The sequence below is a fragment of the Diaphorina citri genome, unplaced genomic scaffold (assembly GCF_000475195.1).
Source record: "Diaphorina citri unplaced genomic scaffold, Diaci psyllid genome assembly version 1.1 scaffold1403, whole genome shotgun sequence".
NCBI lineage: Eukaryota > Metazoa > Arthropoda > Insecta > Hemiptera > Psyllidae > Diaphorina > Diaphorina citri.
In genome coordinates this window covers 41,270-56,711 of record NW_007378829.1, presented here as the reverse complement: position 1 = coordinate 56,711, position 15,442 = coordinate 41,270, and the positions used below count along the sequence as shown (strand labels likewise).

General features: G+C 39.0%; 1 protein-coding gene across 1 annotated transcript in view; it reads right to left on the bottom strand.

The window, feature by feature from the left end:
* The window catches only part of LOC103515712 (ral guanine nucleotide dissociation stimulator-like 1), a 27,191-nt gene extending 13,018 nt beyond the window's left edge, over nt 1-14,173 (bottom strand). Inside the window, exon 1 of the mRNA XM_026828303.1 lies at nt 13,961-14,173. Within this exon, the coding sequence (XP_026684104.1) occupies nt 13,961-14,014 (54 nt within the window). The 5' untranslated portion in view covers nt 14,015-14,173. The remainder of the gene's footprint in view (nt 1-13,960) is intronic.
* Nucleotides 14,174-15,442: the final 1,269 nt, after the last annotated feature.

Below are 15,442 nucleotides of genomic sequence, written 5' to 3'. Positions count from 1 at the left end.
CCGAAGGTAGAGACCAACGCAGCTCCCGATTGCAGGGAGAGACAGCAGAGGAAGCAGTCACCCCAACACATTGCTTACTCCAGGGATTTCTCAATTTTAATCTTTTTCACTTCTTGTTCTCCTTCTAGCTGAATCCCCATTCGAAGCTCAAATTTTCGGCCCTCTTCGTTTTTTCGAAGCTCAAATTTTTGGCTCTCTTCGTTTTCTCTCTCCTTTGTTGTGAGCTGAATTTCTTTCCAACGTACAACTGTTGGTCTTCACGATTGGTTTACAGGAAATTTTGAAAACACTGTGATACGGACTAACTGGGGTATTGTGGAAACACGTTAAAATTAACAGCCTATTAGGACGTATTGAAGCTCGACTTGGCTGAAATGATGTTGGAGGTAATAGACCACTTGATCCACATTTGCTAACCTTGCCCTCAATCGACTGCAACGGCAAGATTTCTGAGCGTTTTATTTGTTATCATTTTTCGCTATTGATTTTAGGTTTTTTTTTTTTTTTTTTTTTTTTCTTTTTTACTGATCAATTTCCCTCAAGGTCTTGCTTGTTGGTCCCTCAAAGATTTGTATACCATTTATCATTTATTAAAAAAAAAAAAAAAATGTATATTCTGAGAGTTTTGTCGATCAAAAAAAAATGGAAACCTATTTAAAAAAAAAATCTTGAGGTTGGTTAAGGCACAGAGGCACGGGAAGGGTTAACACAATCTCTATTTCATCAAATCAAAGTAAGTGCGAATTAAGTATCTGTTAATTTTGTGTTTTCATTGCAAGAAAGAAATTAATAAGGTCATTGCGATCATTCGCTTTTATTTTTACATTTTCTGTTTACTTTGAAGTTTTTTACTTTTACTTTGGTTATTTATTTTATGGAGTTAGGTATATAATTTTTCCATTTCGATTTACAAAGTATTAGGGAAGTCTGTGAAGTCTGGGGAAATATAGGAAAACACATGAGAATCTCTGCCAAACTGCCAATTTTTTCTCGTTTTCTTCGCCTTCCTATTCTTCTTCGCCTTCCTATTCTTCTTCTTCTTCTTCTTCTTCTTCTTCTTCTTCTTCTTCTTCTTCTTCTTCTTCTTCTGCCTCTTTCTCTTCTCTTTCTTCTCGCTCTCCTCCTTCCTCTTCTTCAAATTGTACTAAATGAATGAACGCAAAACAAAGACAGACATAACAGACGTGTTATCAAGGGTGCAGTTCATTTGTAATAAACTACTACCAGAACTCATGGCTCAGCCAATCAGATGGCTTGGGATGCGTGCCAAGTAACCAGATCAATGTGAAAGTAGCTTCCATGGTGTTGTTGGATGATACCTAGGTACCGAGTACTCAACCTATACCAGGTGAATAATAAACATTGGCATCTCAATGAATCAGTTACAGGGTGTTGTGGTGGGCAGTTCTCAAAGAAGTTCAACAGTAAATATACTAAATAAAATAATTAATGCATGAAAATTTTCAAATTTATAAAAATAGTTATTTATTTTATGGAGTTAGGTATATAATTTTTCCATTTCGATTTACAAAGTATTAGGGAAGTCTGTGAAGTCTGGGGAAATATAGAAAAACACATGAGAATCTCTGCCAAACTGCCAATTTTTTCTCGTTTTCTTCGCCTTCCTATTCTTCTTCTTCTTCTTCTGCCTCTTTCTCTTCTCTTTCTTCTCCTTCTCCTCCTTCCTCTTCTACTTCTTCAAATTGTACTAAATGAATGAACGCAAAACAAAGACAGACATAACAGACCCTTGATAAAGTGTTATCAAGGGTGCAGTTCATTTGTAATATGTAGGTGCCAGTGACTTATCTCCTACCTATTCATTTCAGTCTTTTTTCGGCATCACCTTACTATTAGTATTAGTAACCTTAGTTGATGCAGTGTCGACCGGTATCAACTACTACCAGATATCAACTCATGGCTTAGCCACCCGGGTTCCTTAGAGTGATGTCTGTTACTATTACTACAGTGACTTTTAGCGATGTTTATTAATTCGGACCTTAAACACAACTGCTACCAGAACTCATGGCTCAGCCAATCAGATGGCTTGGGATGCGTGCCAAGTAACCAGATCAATGTGAAAGTAGCTCCCATGGTGTTGTTGGATGATACCTAGGTACCAGGAGTAGTAGATGATACCTAGGTACGAGTACTCAACCTATACCAGGTAAATAATAAACATTGGCCTCTGAATGAATCAGTTACAGGGTGTTGTGGTGGGCAGTTCTCATAGAAGTTCTCACTTTCCGAAATATTCAAAGCACTTGCTTCCCAAAAAGGATTATTAGATGCCGACTTGCCAACCATCGACAAAAAAATTGCAATATTTGCACTCGTATTTCGATTTTTTTCAACATTCCCAACCATGGACAGAAACTTAGCGCACGGTTCCCGATTTCCGATGGCAAATTGTGAATGGTTCACTTTCTGAGTGGGGCGGAAATCTGTCATTCTCATGTTGACCCTCCACCAGAAATGGAAAGTAGATTCGTAATGTGTCTTTTCTTGCCGATCTGATGAGGCACACACTACGGGATGGACAAATGGGCATGCTACGAAACAGACGACACGAGTTTAATGTTGCATTTCTATTACATTGCTACAGTGTGGAGACCCTGAATGTGAATGTTAATTATTGCATCCAGCTGATGCAGAGAGAGAGAGAAACTGGCTGCTGAACACGAGGATAACAAATCACAGCAGATGTGAATCCACTAATAACTCGTCACTCCTGTTACTACGGTTCCAGCATTCAAGTTTGGTTCGTTCCCGAGATATTGACGTTTTTTAGTCCCCCCATAAGAAATACACGGGGAACACAGTTTGAGGCCAGCAAAACTTTCGGGTGAGAGGGGGAGGAGAGGGCCCCTTTCCCCCCTCTTCCATACTCCTCCTCCTCCCCATCCAGATTCAGACTGGTCGAGTGAAGCGAGGATTTCTTGCTCTGGAAAGGAGAAAGGAAAGATTGTTGAGATTTTCTCTCTCTCTCTCTCAAGAAACCTGATAGAAAGAACCTAGGTCGCAGGTTTCATACCCACCAGGGCGATAAGACCTCCGTGTTGGGCCCACCACTCATGCTCAGAACGTCCGACAGATCTAAGGAAAGTGTGTGGCCGAAAAACGTTCAGACCCAGGTCTCTTAGACTCGTATTTATGAACAAGAATGATTGTTCTTAGATCAGTCTCAAGTCAAAATTGACCAATCAAATGCCTTGAGACTATGCTTAGCACGAACTTAAGAGCCAGCATTTTGTTCATAAATATGGGTGTTAGAGCGTCTGAGAGTCCTAGGTCTGCATCTTTTTTCACAACTCACACTCAGACTGTCTGAGCTTGAGTGGCAGGCACAACACGAAGGTCTTATCACCCTGGTGGTGATCAAACCCGCGACCTAGCGCTTACAAGGCAGCTGCGCGCACCTTCCAAGCTAATTTGAGTTTTCCAATGTTAAGAGATTATTTTGTACCATACACCAACACCATACATAATAGGTACGTATTTAATATGCCTCCCAATGAGTAAGATACTTCTTACTAACAACAATTATCTATTTGTATGTTGGAAGTAGGGTTGCCAACCGTACGTTATTTCCCAGAACAATCCGTATTTTTGTCAAAAATCAAATGTTCCGCCGGAACACACCTTTGTTCCGTTTTTTTTCCAAATCTATAGAAAATACGGGAACTGACTAATAAACAGAAAAAATTACAAAAACAGTGATTAATTTGTAGGAACTGATTATTTATTTGATTTGGTAAAAATTGAAAAACAGAAAACTACTATACTAAAATGCTGAAAGATTAGAATTCGGAAAAAATCCTTTGAATAAATTAAAGAAATTAGGACCTACCAATTTTGACAAAGAAAACTGCTTTCCACTGGGACAAAATATCTCATAGGACTTTTCACACAGATGAAAATTTCAATCAAACCTCCGCAAAAAATCACAAACACACTGAGCACTTCAAAATTACAAAATATGTGCACTTATCACACGATCGGCCTTACGAACTTCCGAACTTGGTTTTTGACAAAAAAACTGCTTTCCACTGGGACAAAATATCTCATAGGACTTTTCACACAGATAAAAATTTCAATCAAACTTGCGCAAAAAATCACAAACAACAACACTGAACACTTCAAAATTACAAAATATGTGCACTTATCACACGATCGGCCTTACGAACTTCCGAACTTGGCACCACTTTAGAAGAACCACAAGATACGAAGATATGCGACATACTAACACTGATGACTGGGTCTTCAATAATCCCAGAATCCGGGCATGGTAATATTATCCCATTAACCCCGCGAAGCCCCCGGGAGCGCGCAGCGCGACCGTAAACAAGGGAGCGCGAAATCCGGGCATGGTAATATTATCCCATTATCAGGATCAGAGACCAAACTAAGCACCTGGTGAGGACCTTATACCAGAGACTGTCCTTAAAATAGTATTACTTCCTCACAATGCAGAACACGGCATCGAGGATATTGAGAAATTTGGGCCACAACCCCGCAAAGCCCCGGGAGCGCGCAGCGCGACCGTAAATAAGGGAGCGCGAAGCGCGACCCATGCACAACCCCGCGAAGCCCCGGGGAGCGCGCAGCGCGACCGTAAACAAGGGAGCGCGAAGCGCGACCCCAAATTTGGGCAAAGCTCTTGTAAAACTAGGTGTCGCGATGATATTGGGAGAAGACATGATTGTAGAAGGTGTAAGGCAGAATACCTGAAATGGGAAAATATGACACAGCACAATAGAAAGAAGCGCCAAATAAATCACAAGATAGGCAGAACAACGCATCCAAATGTCATTAAAAAATGTACATGACGGGCGTAAAGTAGCAATCTAATGAGACAATATTATAATGAAGCCTGAGAGAACTTGCGACAATATGGATCACAAAACAATCAGATGATTCACATGGCACATAAAAAGAGGTTTCAAAATATTGAAGTAAAAGGCAAATCATAAACAGTCCTAAAAGTATAAGAAACAATATGAAATTCTTCATAAAACACTATCCTAAAAGTGTACAAACACTATGTGAAGTACCATAACAATTAACACTCTGATGAGCAAGACTTGTGCAATTCCAGGTCCGCCTATGCACAGGTGTTCCCCGTGATCCGGATACACAATTGGCACATAAAAAGAGGTTTCAAAATATTGAAGTAAAAGGCAAATCATAAACAGTCCTAAAAGTATAAGAAACAATATGAAATTCTTCATGAAACACTATCCTAAAAGTGTACAAAAGACTATGTGAATCACCATAACAATTAACACTCTGATGAGCAAGACTTGTGCAATTCCAGGTCCCCCTAAGCACAGGTGTTCCCCGTGATCCGGATACACAATGGAAATAAAATAAATACGATTACCTGAGATTGACAGGTGTGCCTGCAAACCTTCCATTATGTAAGAGGAAACTGGAAGGGAGAACAACATGAACAATACTGGTAGACCCATGGTAGAAGTGGAAAGAATACTGGTAGACACATGGTGGAAGGAATACTGGTAGACCCAATATTGGAGTTGAAGAGAGGAGACCCATAGCAGAAAGAATATTGGAGACTATATTAGACAATGGAAACCGCTCTGGAGAGCTACGTCAGGTAGAACGTAGAACAAGGTCTCACCAAGATAACCTTTGCAAGCAACCCACTATCCGAAATAAACCTGAAGTTTGTATAAAGGTATCCCCTCCTGGTATAACTGATAGAGTACATAATTATGAACAAGTTAACAGCAATAAAATGAAATTGAAGGGTTCTCAATTTATTACACTCAGGTGGTAATATACATCTACCCGTGGTACTTGTTGTGTGTCAATTACAGGTAGCTCTACTAAAACTGAATTGATCATACCTACTGATCCTTTTATCAATTTATTTGCTTATGAAATACGCGTACATTATGATATCAACTTATGTGATCAAGCTTCTAAGAGATCGGGCAGTAGGCATTTTCAACTGAGCTCTATCTTCTGATAGTCTTTCTAAGATTTTACTTCAATGTACGGATTTCAAGAGATCCTAGCGCCGATTCAGTCTCTTGTTGACATTATGTAGGGCCATTTTTGAGACGTTTTTCATGCATCTGCACGTGCATTTCAACATGAGTGTGTAATGCCCTGGAACGTACATTTCAAATTTCAACTGTAGACCCCGGGAGGTAAGAGATGAGCTCAATAAAAGTAGCCACTCAATTGTCTTCACGAGGCCAAGTGCACCCTGAACGCCAAGCACAGAGCCGAAAAAAAACTGCGGCCCCGCCGGGAATCGAACCCGGGCCTCCTACGTGCAAGCCTAGTGTGATACCCACTCGGCCACGGAGGTTGCTCCATTATATTTAACTCCAATTTTCATTTCAGAGTACAATGTCGGAATGGAGGCTCGTGTTTTGGCTCACGTTCATAATTCTGGCGGTCACCAATCTATTCTATCTCGTGTTCGGCTCGGCCGAAATACAACCCTGGAACGACCCCAACCCTGTAGTACAAAAGCCGCCCCCCCGAAGTGAAATAGAAATCGGCCCAGAACCCGAATAGAGTGCCCCAAAACCCGAATAGAGTGCCCCAGAACCCAAATAGGGGGATGCTTGTAGATTGAGTACGAATAGACTATCTTTGGACAAGCAACCACACTAGTAGATCATTGATGGCCGAGGCCACAAGTGAGCGTATTTGGATTAACTTCGGATCAAGCAATCTGATTGGGGTTGATTTCAAAAAATTCCGCCCGGGGCGGATTTTATCCTGATGGGATAATGTTCGTTCTCGGAACGGCTGGCTTTTTCCTATCCTGTCTTCCTTCTCTCTTCGATTTCGGGACGATAAGACCATAGATGTTACAGTTCCCTCTGTCAAACCTCTTTGAAAAAAAAATAATAATAATAATAATAATACTCAAAGGTTAACCTTTGTTTGTTCAGCAGTTTTCCAGTCAGGCTTTTTTTGATGATAAGGAGAATATAATATAATCTGGTTCACCTCTGATGTCCTATGAGTTACTCAGAGGAGTTCAAATGTTATCTAGTTCCGGTGCATATAGTCATGAAATATTTGTTGCTAACAAGGCATTCATTAAATTATTAGTAAAACTTTCTAACTAATTAATTAGTAAGTGGATTGTTATTGAAATGATATTTGAACACACCAATCAATGGATTCAATGGCCTAAAAAAACATTTCTTTCCTTATTACAAGATAAGGGATAAGCAAAGTGAAAAGGCAGTTATCAGTTTGTTTTCTGGGGTAAAGGGTTTTCTTAGCCCTATTCGAGTAGTCTAAACACTCTAAACAAGGTACATATGTTGTCTTCAGTCACAGCCACAACCCATAACCCTTCTAGGAGTTTATGCCAATTCCATTTTTACCCATCATTAAACTGCTATTAGGTTAACAAAAAACATTCATAGAAACATAACAACTGTCTTACAACAAGTCACACAATCTGCCTTACAACAAGTCACACAATCTGCCTTACAACAAGTCACACAATCTGCCTTACAACAAGTCACACTTTCTGCCTCACAACAAGTCACACAATCTGCCTCACAACAAGTCACACAATCTGCCTTACAACAAGTCACACAATCTGCCTCACAACAAGTCACACAATCTGCCTTACAAGTCACACAATCTGCCTTACAACAAGTCACACAATCTGCCTCACAACAAGTCACACAATCTGCCTCACAACAAGTCACACAATCTGCCTCACAACAAGTCACACAATCTGCCTTACAACAAGTCACACAATCTAAGTACTTAAACTTAGTAACAGTCATGTTTGGTGTGAACCGTGTTATGTATGCACCTCTGTGGTTTGCCACTCAACTTCACTTACTAACTTACTTCACCCGACTAATTAGCTAAGACATCACTCCATACTCAACTCATCAAGTTACTTATCAAGGTATAGGGTCACACAATCTGCCTCACAACAAGTCACACAATCTGCCTTACAACAAGTCACACAATCTGCCTCACAACAAGTCACACAATCTGCCTCACAAAAACTCACACAATCTGCCTTACAACAAGTCACACAATCTGCCTTACAACAAGTCACACAATCTAAGTAGGTACTTAAACTTAGTAACAGTCATGAACCGTGTTAAGTATGCACCTCTGTGGTTTGCCACTCAACTTCACTTACTAACTTACTTCACCCGACTAATTAGCTAAGACGTCACTCCATACTGAACTCATCAAGTTACTTATCAATGTATACCTATAATATTGATGTACCTCCAGTACTACCGCACAACTCATACTATAACCAACACGATTCACATTGTCTACTAACTGCTTTACTCACGTGTTTTGTACAATAACAATGTAATCAATAGCAGTAACAATATTACCAATACCAGAAACAATAATACCATGGCTAGGCTCGCATTCCATAAAAAAAAAATCACAATAATTTTAATTTACCCTTGCAGAACACCGTGCCAGCTGTCGAGATGTCAAAATTTTCCAAAATGTGAAGTACATAGGTAGAAGGTTGTGAAAATGCTTTCAAGAACGTAGCCCCAGTACTACCGCACAACTCATACTATAACCAACACGATTCACATTGTCTACTAACTGCTTTACTCACGTGTTTTGTACAATAACAATATAATCAATACCAGAAGCAATATTACCAATACCAGAAACAATAATATCATTGTCAGGCTTGCATTCTATAAAAAAATCACAATAATTTCAATTTACCCTTGCAGAACACCGTGCCAGCTGTCGAGATGTCAAAATTTTCCAAAATCTGAAGTACATACATAAGTAGAAGGTTGTGAAAATGCTTTCAAGAACGTAGCGTTTACTCACGTGTTTTGTACAATAACAATATAATCAATACCAGAAGCAATATTACCAATACCAGAAACAATAATATCATTGTCAGGCTCGTATTCTATAAAAAAATCACAATAATTTCAATTTACCCTTGCAGAACACCGTGCCTGCTGTCGAGATGTCAAAATTTTCCAAAATGTGAAGTACCTACATAAGTAGGTAGAAGGTTGTGAAAATGCTTTTAAGAACGTAGCCCAGTCAGTACAAAACAGAATCAGAGTAAGTATAAGTTTAGTATTATTCAGTTAGATTGACAGTAGAACATTATCATTGATAGTACGTATGAGAAACATTCAAGAATAACAAGAATTGTTTGAAGCGGTGAGGTGATATGTGAGTTGTGAGTTTTTCACTACTCGTAACACGTGAGTTTTTCGAGGCAAAAATCACACCATAGTGATATCATTATATTCGAGCAAAAAACCAACTATACAAAGTGATCTAAGTACTAAGTAGTCCGAGTACCAAGTGACACATTGAGAACAAAAGAAAAGGAGATCAGGATAAAATACAATGGAACAGAATTCTCAATTTTTTGCTGGGACATTGGACAGGTCAGAGAGTTTTTTGAATAATGATCAGTGTGTGTCGGTCTCCTAACTCAAGGCCAAGGTCGTCGGCCAAACAATAAATGGACTCTCACTCTGGAGGTTGTGAGTTCGAGGATTCGTCTACTGTGCACCGAAAATTTCTCTCTCTCCTCTCTCTCCTCTCTCTCTCTCCTCTCTCTCCTCTCTCTCTCCTCTCTCTCTCCTCTCTCTCTCTCTCTCCTCTCTCTCTCTCCTTTCCTCTCTCTCTCTTTCTCCCTCTCTCTCTTCCGGGAAAACGAAAATAGTTTGTTTGTTATTGTTATGAATTTCTAAGAAGAACTCGCTCTGACTTTCGTAGGATGCTATTCCCAGAAGAAAAACTCTAATGGCGTCTAAGTTGACGGAGCTTTCTTTTCTAGGAAGCCCAATCTTGTTTGAGCGTAGTTGTCTATTGTCTTTACGAGATTGATATGTCAGAGTAACATGATCAAGCAGCTAGAAGTTATAAGGTTCATGTGATGGGTATTAATTTGGGATTTTAATATTCAATTACTCTTGTTAAATAACATAATGTAAAAAGTCTGTAAAACACGAGGCACCTCAACAGATACGCAACATCAATGAACATTTGTAAAACCTAGAAAACAAAGTCGTGGAACAGACCAATTCCATCTGTGTACAAGAGTTATGGAGACGACAGTTGTGTCGAATCTATTTTAGACAAAAACCACGTGATGGCCTGATAGACTGGGCATGATATTGATAACTGAATGCATCATGGTTATAGCGTCACATATTGGCCATGTGTGAATCATGAATCACATCCATGGAATAATTATGCTCAAGTTCACATGTTGGTCTCTGGGGACTCAATGGATGTTAGAGAAATTAATGTGGTAAATTAATAATGGCCTGGTGAAAATGTCTGGATTTGCATGGCAAGAGACAAGAGAATACACAATTTTCATAATCTGTCCATTTGTCCAAGGACCATCATGTGACAAACAAAAACAGCATCTCGAAGACCATGAGGTTTTAGTTCGTACCTACCACATAATGTTTGATAAAATAATACCAGATCCAGATACATATTTGTGGATTTGCATGGCAAGAGACAAGAGAATACACAATTTTCATAATCTGTCCATTTGTCCAAGGACCATCATGTGACAAACAAAAACAGTATCTCGAAGACCATGAGGTTTTGGTTGGTACCTACCACATAATGTTTGATAAAATAATACCAGATCCAGATACATATTTAGACAAGGAGAAAAGGCTGTCCGAGTAAAGGGATGGAAATGCTACCTGTCCCGCATTTTTTGCACAAGAGGGTACTTATTTGTTAGAAAAAAAAAGAAAAACAAACAAATTTTTAAGATTCGGTGGATAGGAAAAAGAAATGAGGGAAAAAATACGAAAAAAAAAAACTGTTTTTGTTGAAAAACATCCACAGTTAGAGCATTGTTCTCGAGTGTCATAACATATTGTTGTGTAACAACAACCTTATTGTGACAATGTAATGACAGACATGCGGCATGACATATCTAACTCTTTGCAATAACTAGACACGGGTAGGAATAGACATAGGTGATATGCTTTGTCCTCTGGATAGAGTATGTACAGTAAAGTACAGTGTGTAGGTACAGTTGTTGTGTAACAACAACCTTATTGTGACAATGTAATGACAGACATGCGGCATGACATATCTAACTCTTTGCAATAACTAGACACGGGACACGGGTAGCAATAGACATAGGTGATATGCTTTGTCCTCTGGATAGAGTATGTACAGTAAAGTACAGTGTGTACACGGGTCATTTTTATGGCTTCAACAGTATGGGCAGATTAAAACGTGGAGGAAAGCCTTCTGATCTTCCAGGTAATGAGGAAAATCTAAATATCAAGAGTGACTTTTTGTTCTATTGCCCATAAACTATAAACTAAAGAAAAAAAATGTATCCACAACAAATAGTCCCGAAGTTTGTGGAAATGACTTTTTGTTCTATTGCCCATAAACTATAAACTAAAGAAAAAAAAATGTCCACAACAAACAGTCCCGAAGTTTGTGGAAAAGGTGAGTACAATGTCTTTTTCCATTACAACTACTAACTTTTAAAAAAAATTGACTTGGGCTTAGAACCTTCACTTGTGGACAACAAGTTGCTACAATATTTTAAGTTGCTACAAGTTCCTCTAGGTGGGCTTTTGTGTCTGGTGCCAAGCTAGTTCCAATACGAAGACACTGAGGAACTCAAGACAGAAAGAACATTCCTCATTTGGAATTGAATATGCAGTTGAATTATAATAGTCAATGCATGGATTTGAATTAAATCACTGCAGATGGGTGCAGTAAGTGCAGTGACACACCTTACTATTCTATCCCGTTATCACTTCATCATAATTTGAATTCGTCCTAGAGACAAGAGTGCATGCTTTGAGTAGTTTGAATAGAATACGCTTTGCTTTATAACAAGTATATCTTTATATAGGGAAAATGCCTCTCTTTTGGGATCAATCTACGTATTGGAACAATGTCTTTTAACTTGTTCACATATAAAGAAAAAAACTCCGAGATGATACAATTTGGGGAATGAGGCAATATGAATATATCTTTATTTACTTTCAATTTGAAACAACGCATAGAGATCATTATTTCTTCTTTTATTATGACGTTCCCTCTTTCGAGTTTGTCACTCAGGTCACAGCTGTCTTCTTCTTTCTTCTCCTCCTCTCCTCCTTTTTCTTCTTCTTTCCTCCCATTCTTCGATAAGTAAAACGTCCGAACCTCTTGGGTTTTCATACATTGTACATTGCGTCATTTAATATCTTTATTTACTTTCAATTTGAAACAACGCATAGAGATCATTATTTCTTCTTTTATTATGACGTTCCCTCTTTCGAGTTTGTCACCCAGGTCACAGCTGTCTTCTTCTTCTTTCTTCTCCTCCTCTCCTCCCTTTTCTTCTTCTTTCCTCCCATTCTTCGTTAAGTAAAACGTCCGAACCTCTTGGGTTTTCATACATTCTCCTTGTACATTGCGTCATTTGCACTACCTGTCTTGTTTCTTTCACACTGAGACACAAAGTCTGCCAACTTCTTTGGTTTTTTCGATCCATCCTATTGATTCTTGTCATTCATATTTCAACTGAAGCTTTAAACTATCTTCTGACTTCTGACTCACTCTTTTTACTGGAAAAATAATATTTTCCACGATTTTATCATTTTCTAAAGCAGCGCATCACGAAATAGTAAATACGTGAATGAAAAATACCAGTGAATTCCAACTATTACTCCAATTTTTCCATCTGACTCACACTTCTTTTCATTAGGACATTAGTATTCATTTCCACAATTCCATCATCAGAGATAACGCGTATTTTCCTTTCGCAAATTCCATGGTGGTAGTGGTGGAAAATCGGGAAATGGAACATTGCCTGGCATTGTACCATTTCCCTAATTCCCACCACAACCACCATAAAAACTGTGAAGGAAAATGTGGCTATAGTACTCGTAGATAGATTAAATGGAAAATAGCGCCAATGACAATGACAGCCCTATGCAAGAGATATGTATAACAGATAACACAACTCCACATTTCCATTAGCTATTCCCCATTTCCCATGGCCTAGGTTAGGTGGAAGAGGACGCGGGGGGTCACGTAACAATCGATATTATCTTTTATTTTGGAGGTGGAGATGTTGGTCTCTGGGGACTCAATGGATGTTAATAATAATAGAGAAATTAATGTGGTAAATTAATAATGGCCTGGTGAAAATGTCTGGATTTGCATGGCAAGAGACAAGAGAATACACAATTTTCATAATTTGTCCATTTGTCCAAGGACCATCATGTGACAAACAAAAACAGTATCTCGAAGACCATGAGGTTTTAGTTGGTACCTACCACATAATGTTTGATAAAATAATGCCAGATCCAGATACATATTTGGACAAGGAGAAAAGGCTGTCCGAGTAAAGGGATGGAAATGCTATATATGTCCCGCATTTTTTGCACAAGAGGGTACTTATTTGTTAGAAAAAAAAAAAAAGAAAAACAAACAATTTTTTTAAAGATTCGGTGGATAGATGGCAACAAAAAAGAAAAGAAATGAGGGAAAAAATAGAAAATAAAAAACTTTGTTTTTGTTGAAAAACATCCAGGAACGTAGCGCAGTCAGTACAAAACAGAATCAGAGTAAGTATAAGTTTAGTATTATTCAGTTAGATTGACAGCAGAACATTATCACTGATAGTACGTATGAGAAACATTCAAGAATAACAAGAATTGTTTGAAGCGGTGAGGTGATATGTGAGTTTTTCACTACTCGTAACACGTGAGTTTTTCGAGGCAAAAATCACACCATAGTGATATCACCGACTATTATATTCGAGCAAAAAAACCAACTATACAAAGTGATCCAAGTAGTCCGAGTACCAAGTGACACATTGAGAACAAAAGAAAAGGAGATCAGGATAAAATACAATGGAACAGAATTCTCAATTTTTTGCTGGGACATTGGACAGGTCAGAGAGGGATTATACTCATGAAAAAGGATAACTTACCTGCAAAACTTCATCAATAGTTTCCAGCTTGACCAAATTCAGAAACATGGTCATGTCCTAGGATCAGACAAGACGGCTAAGTGTCCAGGAGTTCAGGACTTTGCAGAGGGTCGGGGTAAAGATCACAACAAGAGTGAGATGTGAGATGAGGACAAAACGAGAAACACTCACTCCAGGCAAAACGTTAAGGACATTAAATTTTATTTTTCCAAATCCAAAAATATTTGAAGCTCAGCAGGAATGGGTGATAGCAGGAATGGGTAATACCGAGGAGGAAAATGGAGAAATTAGGGAAAGTCTCTTAAATCTCCAAGGAGTCCAAGGGTGTACGTCACAGCTTCAGTCTTCCAAATACTAAACTGATCAATATTTCCCAATTTCCCCGTATATGATATAACAAAGGTGGCACAATTTTCTGCTAGACTGAGCTTTCTCAGTTTTCCACTAAATTGATCACTTTATGACTTATCACTGCACACCAGTATCACTTTATCACTGCACACCAGTATCACTTTATCACTGCACACCAGTATCACTTTGCCTAACTAGGGTGATTGCTTTGGGCTGACATTTGGTTTTGGCTACAAATTTTACTAGTGGATGCCCTTCACACTCGACCTTTGTTATTTCTTTAGCAAGGGAAATTCAGGCTGGTATTACTCCCTGTGTATAGTCCCCCAGCCAGACTAAGCTGGTCTACTCCCTGTTTAACGTCCCCAAGTCAGACAAAGCTTAACAAGCAAAGATGGGTAATATTTGAAGCTCAGCAGGAATGGGTGATAGCAGGAATGGGTAATACCGAGGAGGAAAATGGAGAAATTAGGGAAAGTCTCTTAAATATCCAAGGAGTCTAAGGGTGTACGTCACAGCTTCAGTCTTCCAAATACTAAACTGATCAATATTTCCCGATTTTCCCGTATATGATATAACAAAGCTGGCACAATTTTCTGCCAGACTGAGCTTTCTCAGTTTTCCACTAAATTGATCACTTTATGACTTATCACTGCACACCAGTATCACTTTATCACTGCACACCAGTATCACTTTATCACTGCACACCAGAGGACGTATTACCACGGTCTGCCCACGACTGACAAGAGTGAATGACTGGATTGATCAGTTGATCACTGAATGACTGCAACAGACCTACCATCGTACCATCCGTGTTTGGGACGAGATAACCACGATGGTAAACAAGAATCCGCCCCTCTGTTTTCCAGCTGTTTCGGTGATTTTCGGTGAATTTTTGACCGTTTTGCGTAATACTTTGGATAAAGGGTGTCTGGGAATAACATGACGGCTAAGGCTGATGACCCAATGGGAGGCTATTTTTACCATTTCTGAGAAGACAAAGTTAGGGGCGTTCTTTAATTTGACTGATGAACTTTTCTCTCTTCCTCTCTTTTTTCTTTTTCTCTCTCTCCTCTCTCTCTCTCCTCCCTCTCTCTCCTCTCCTCTCTCTCTCCTCTCCTCTCTCTCTCC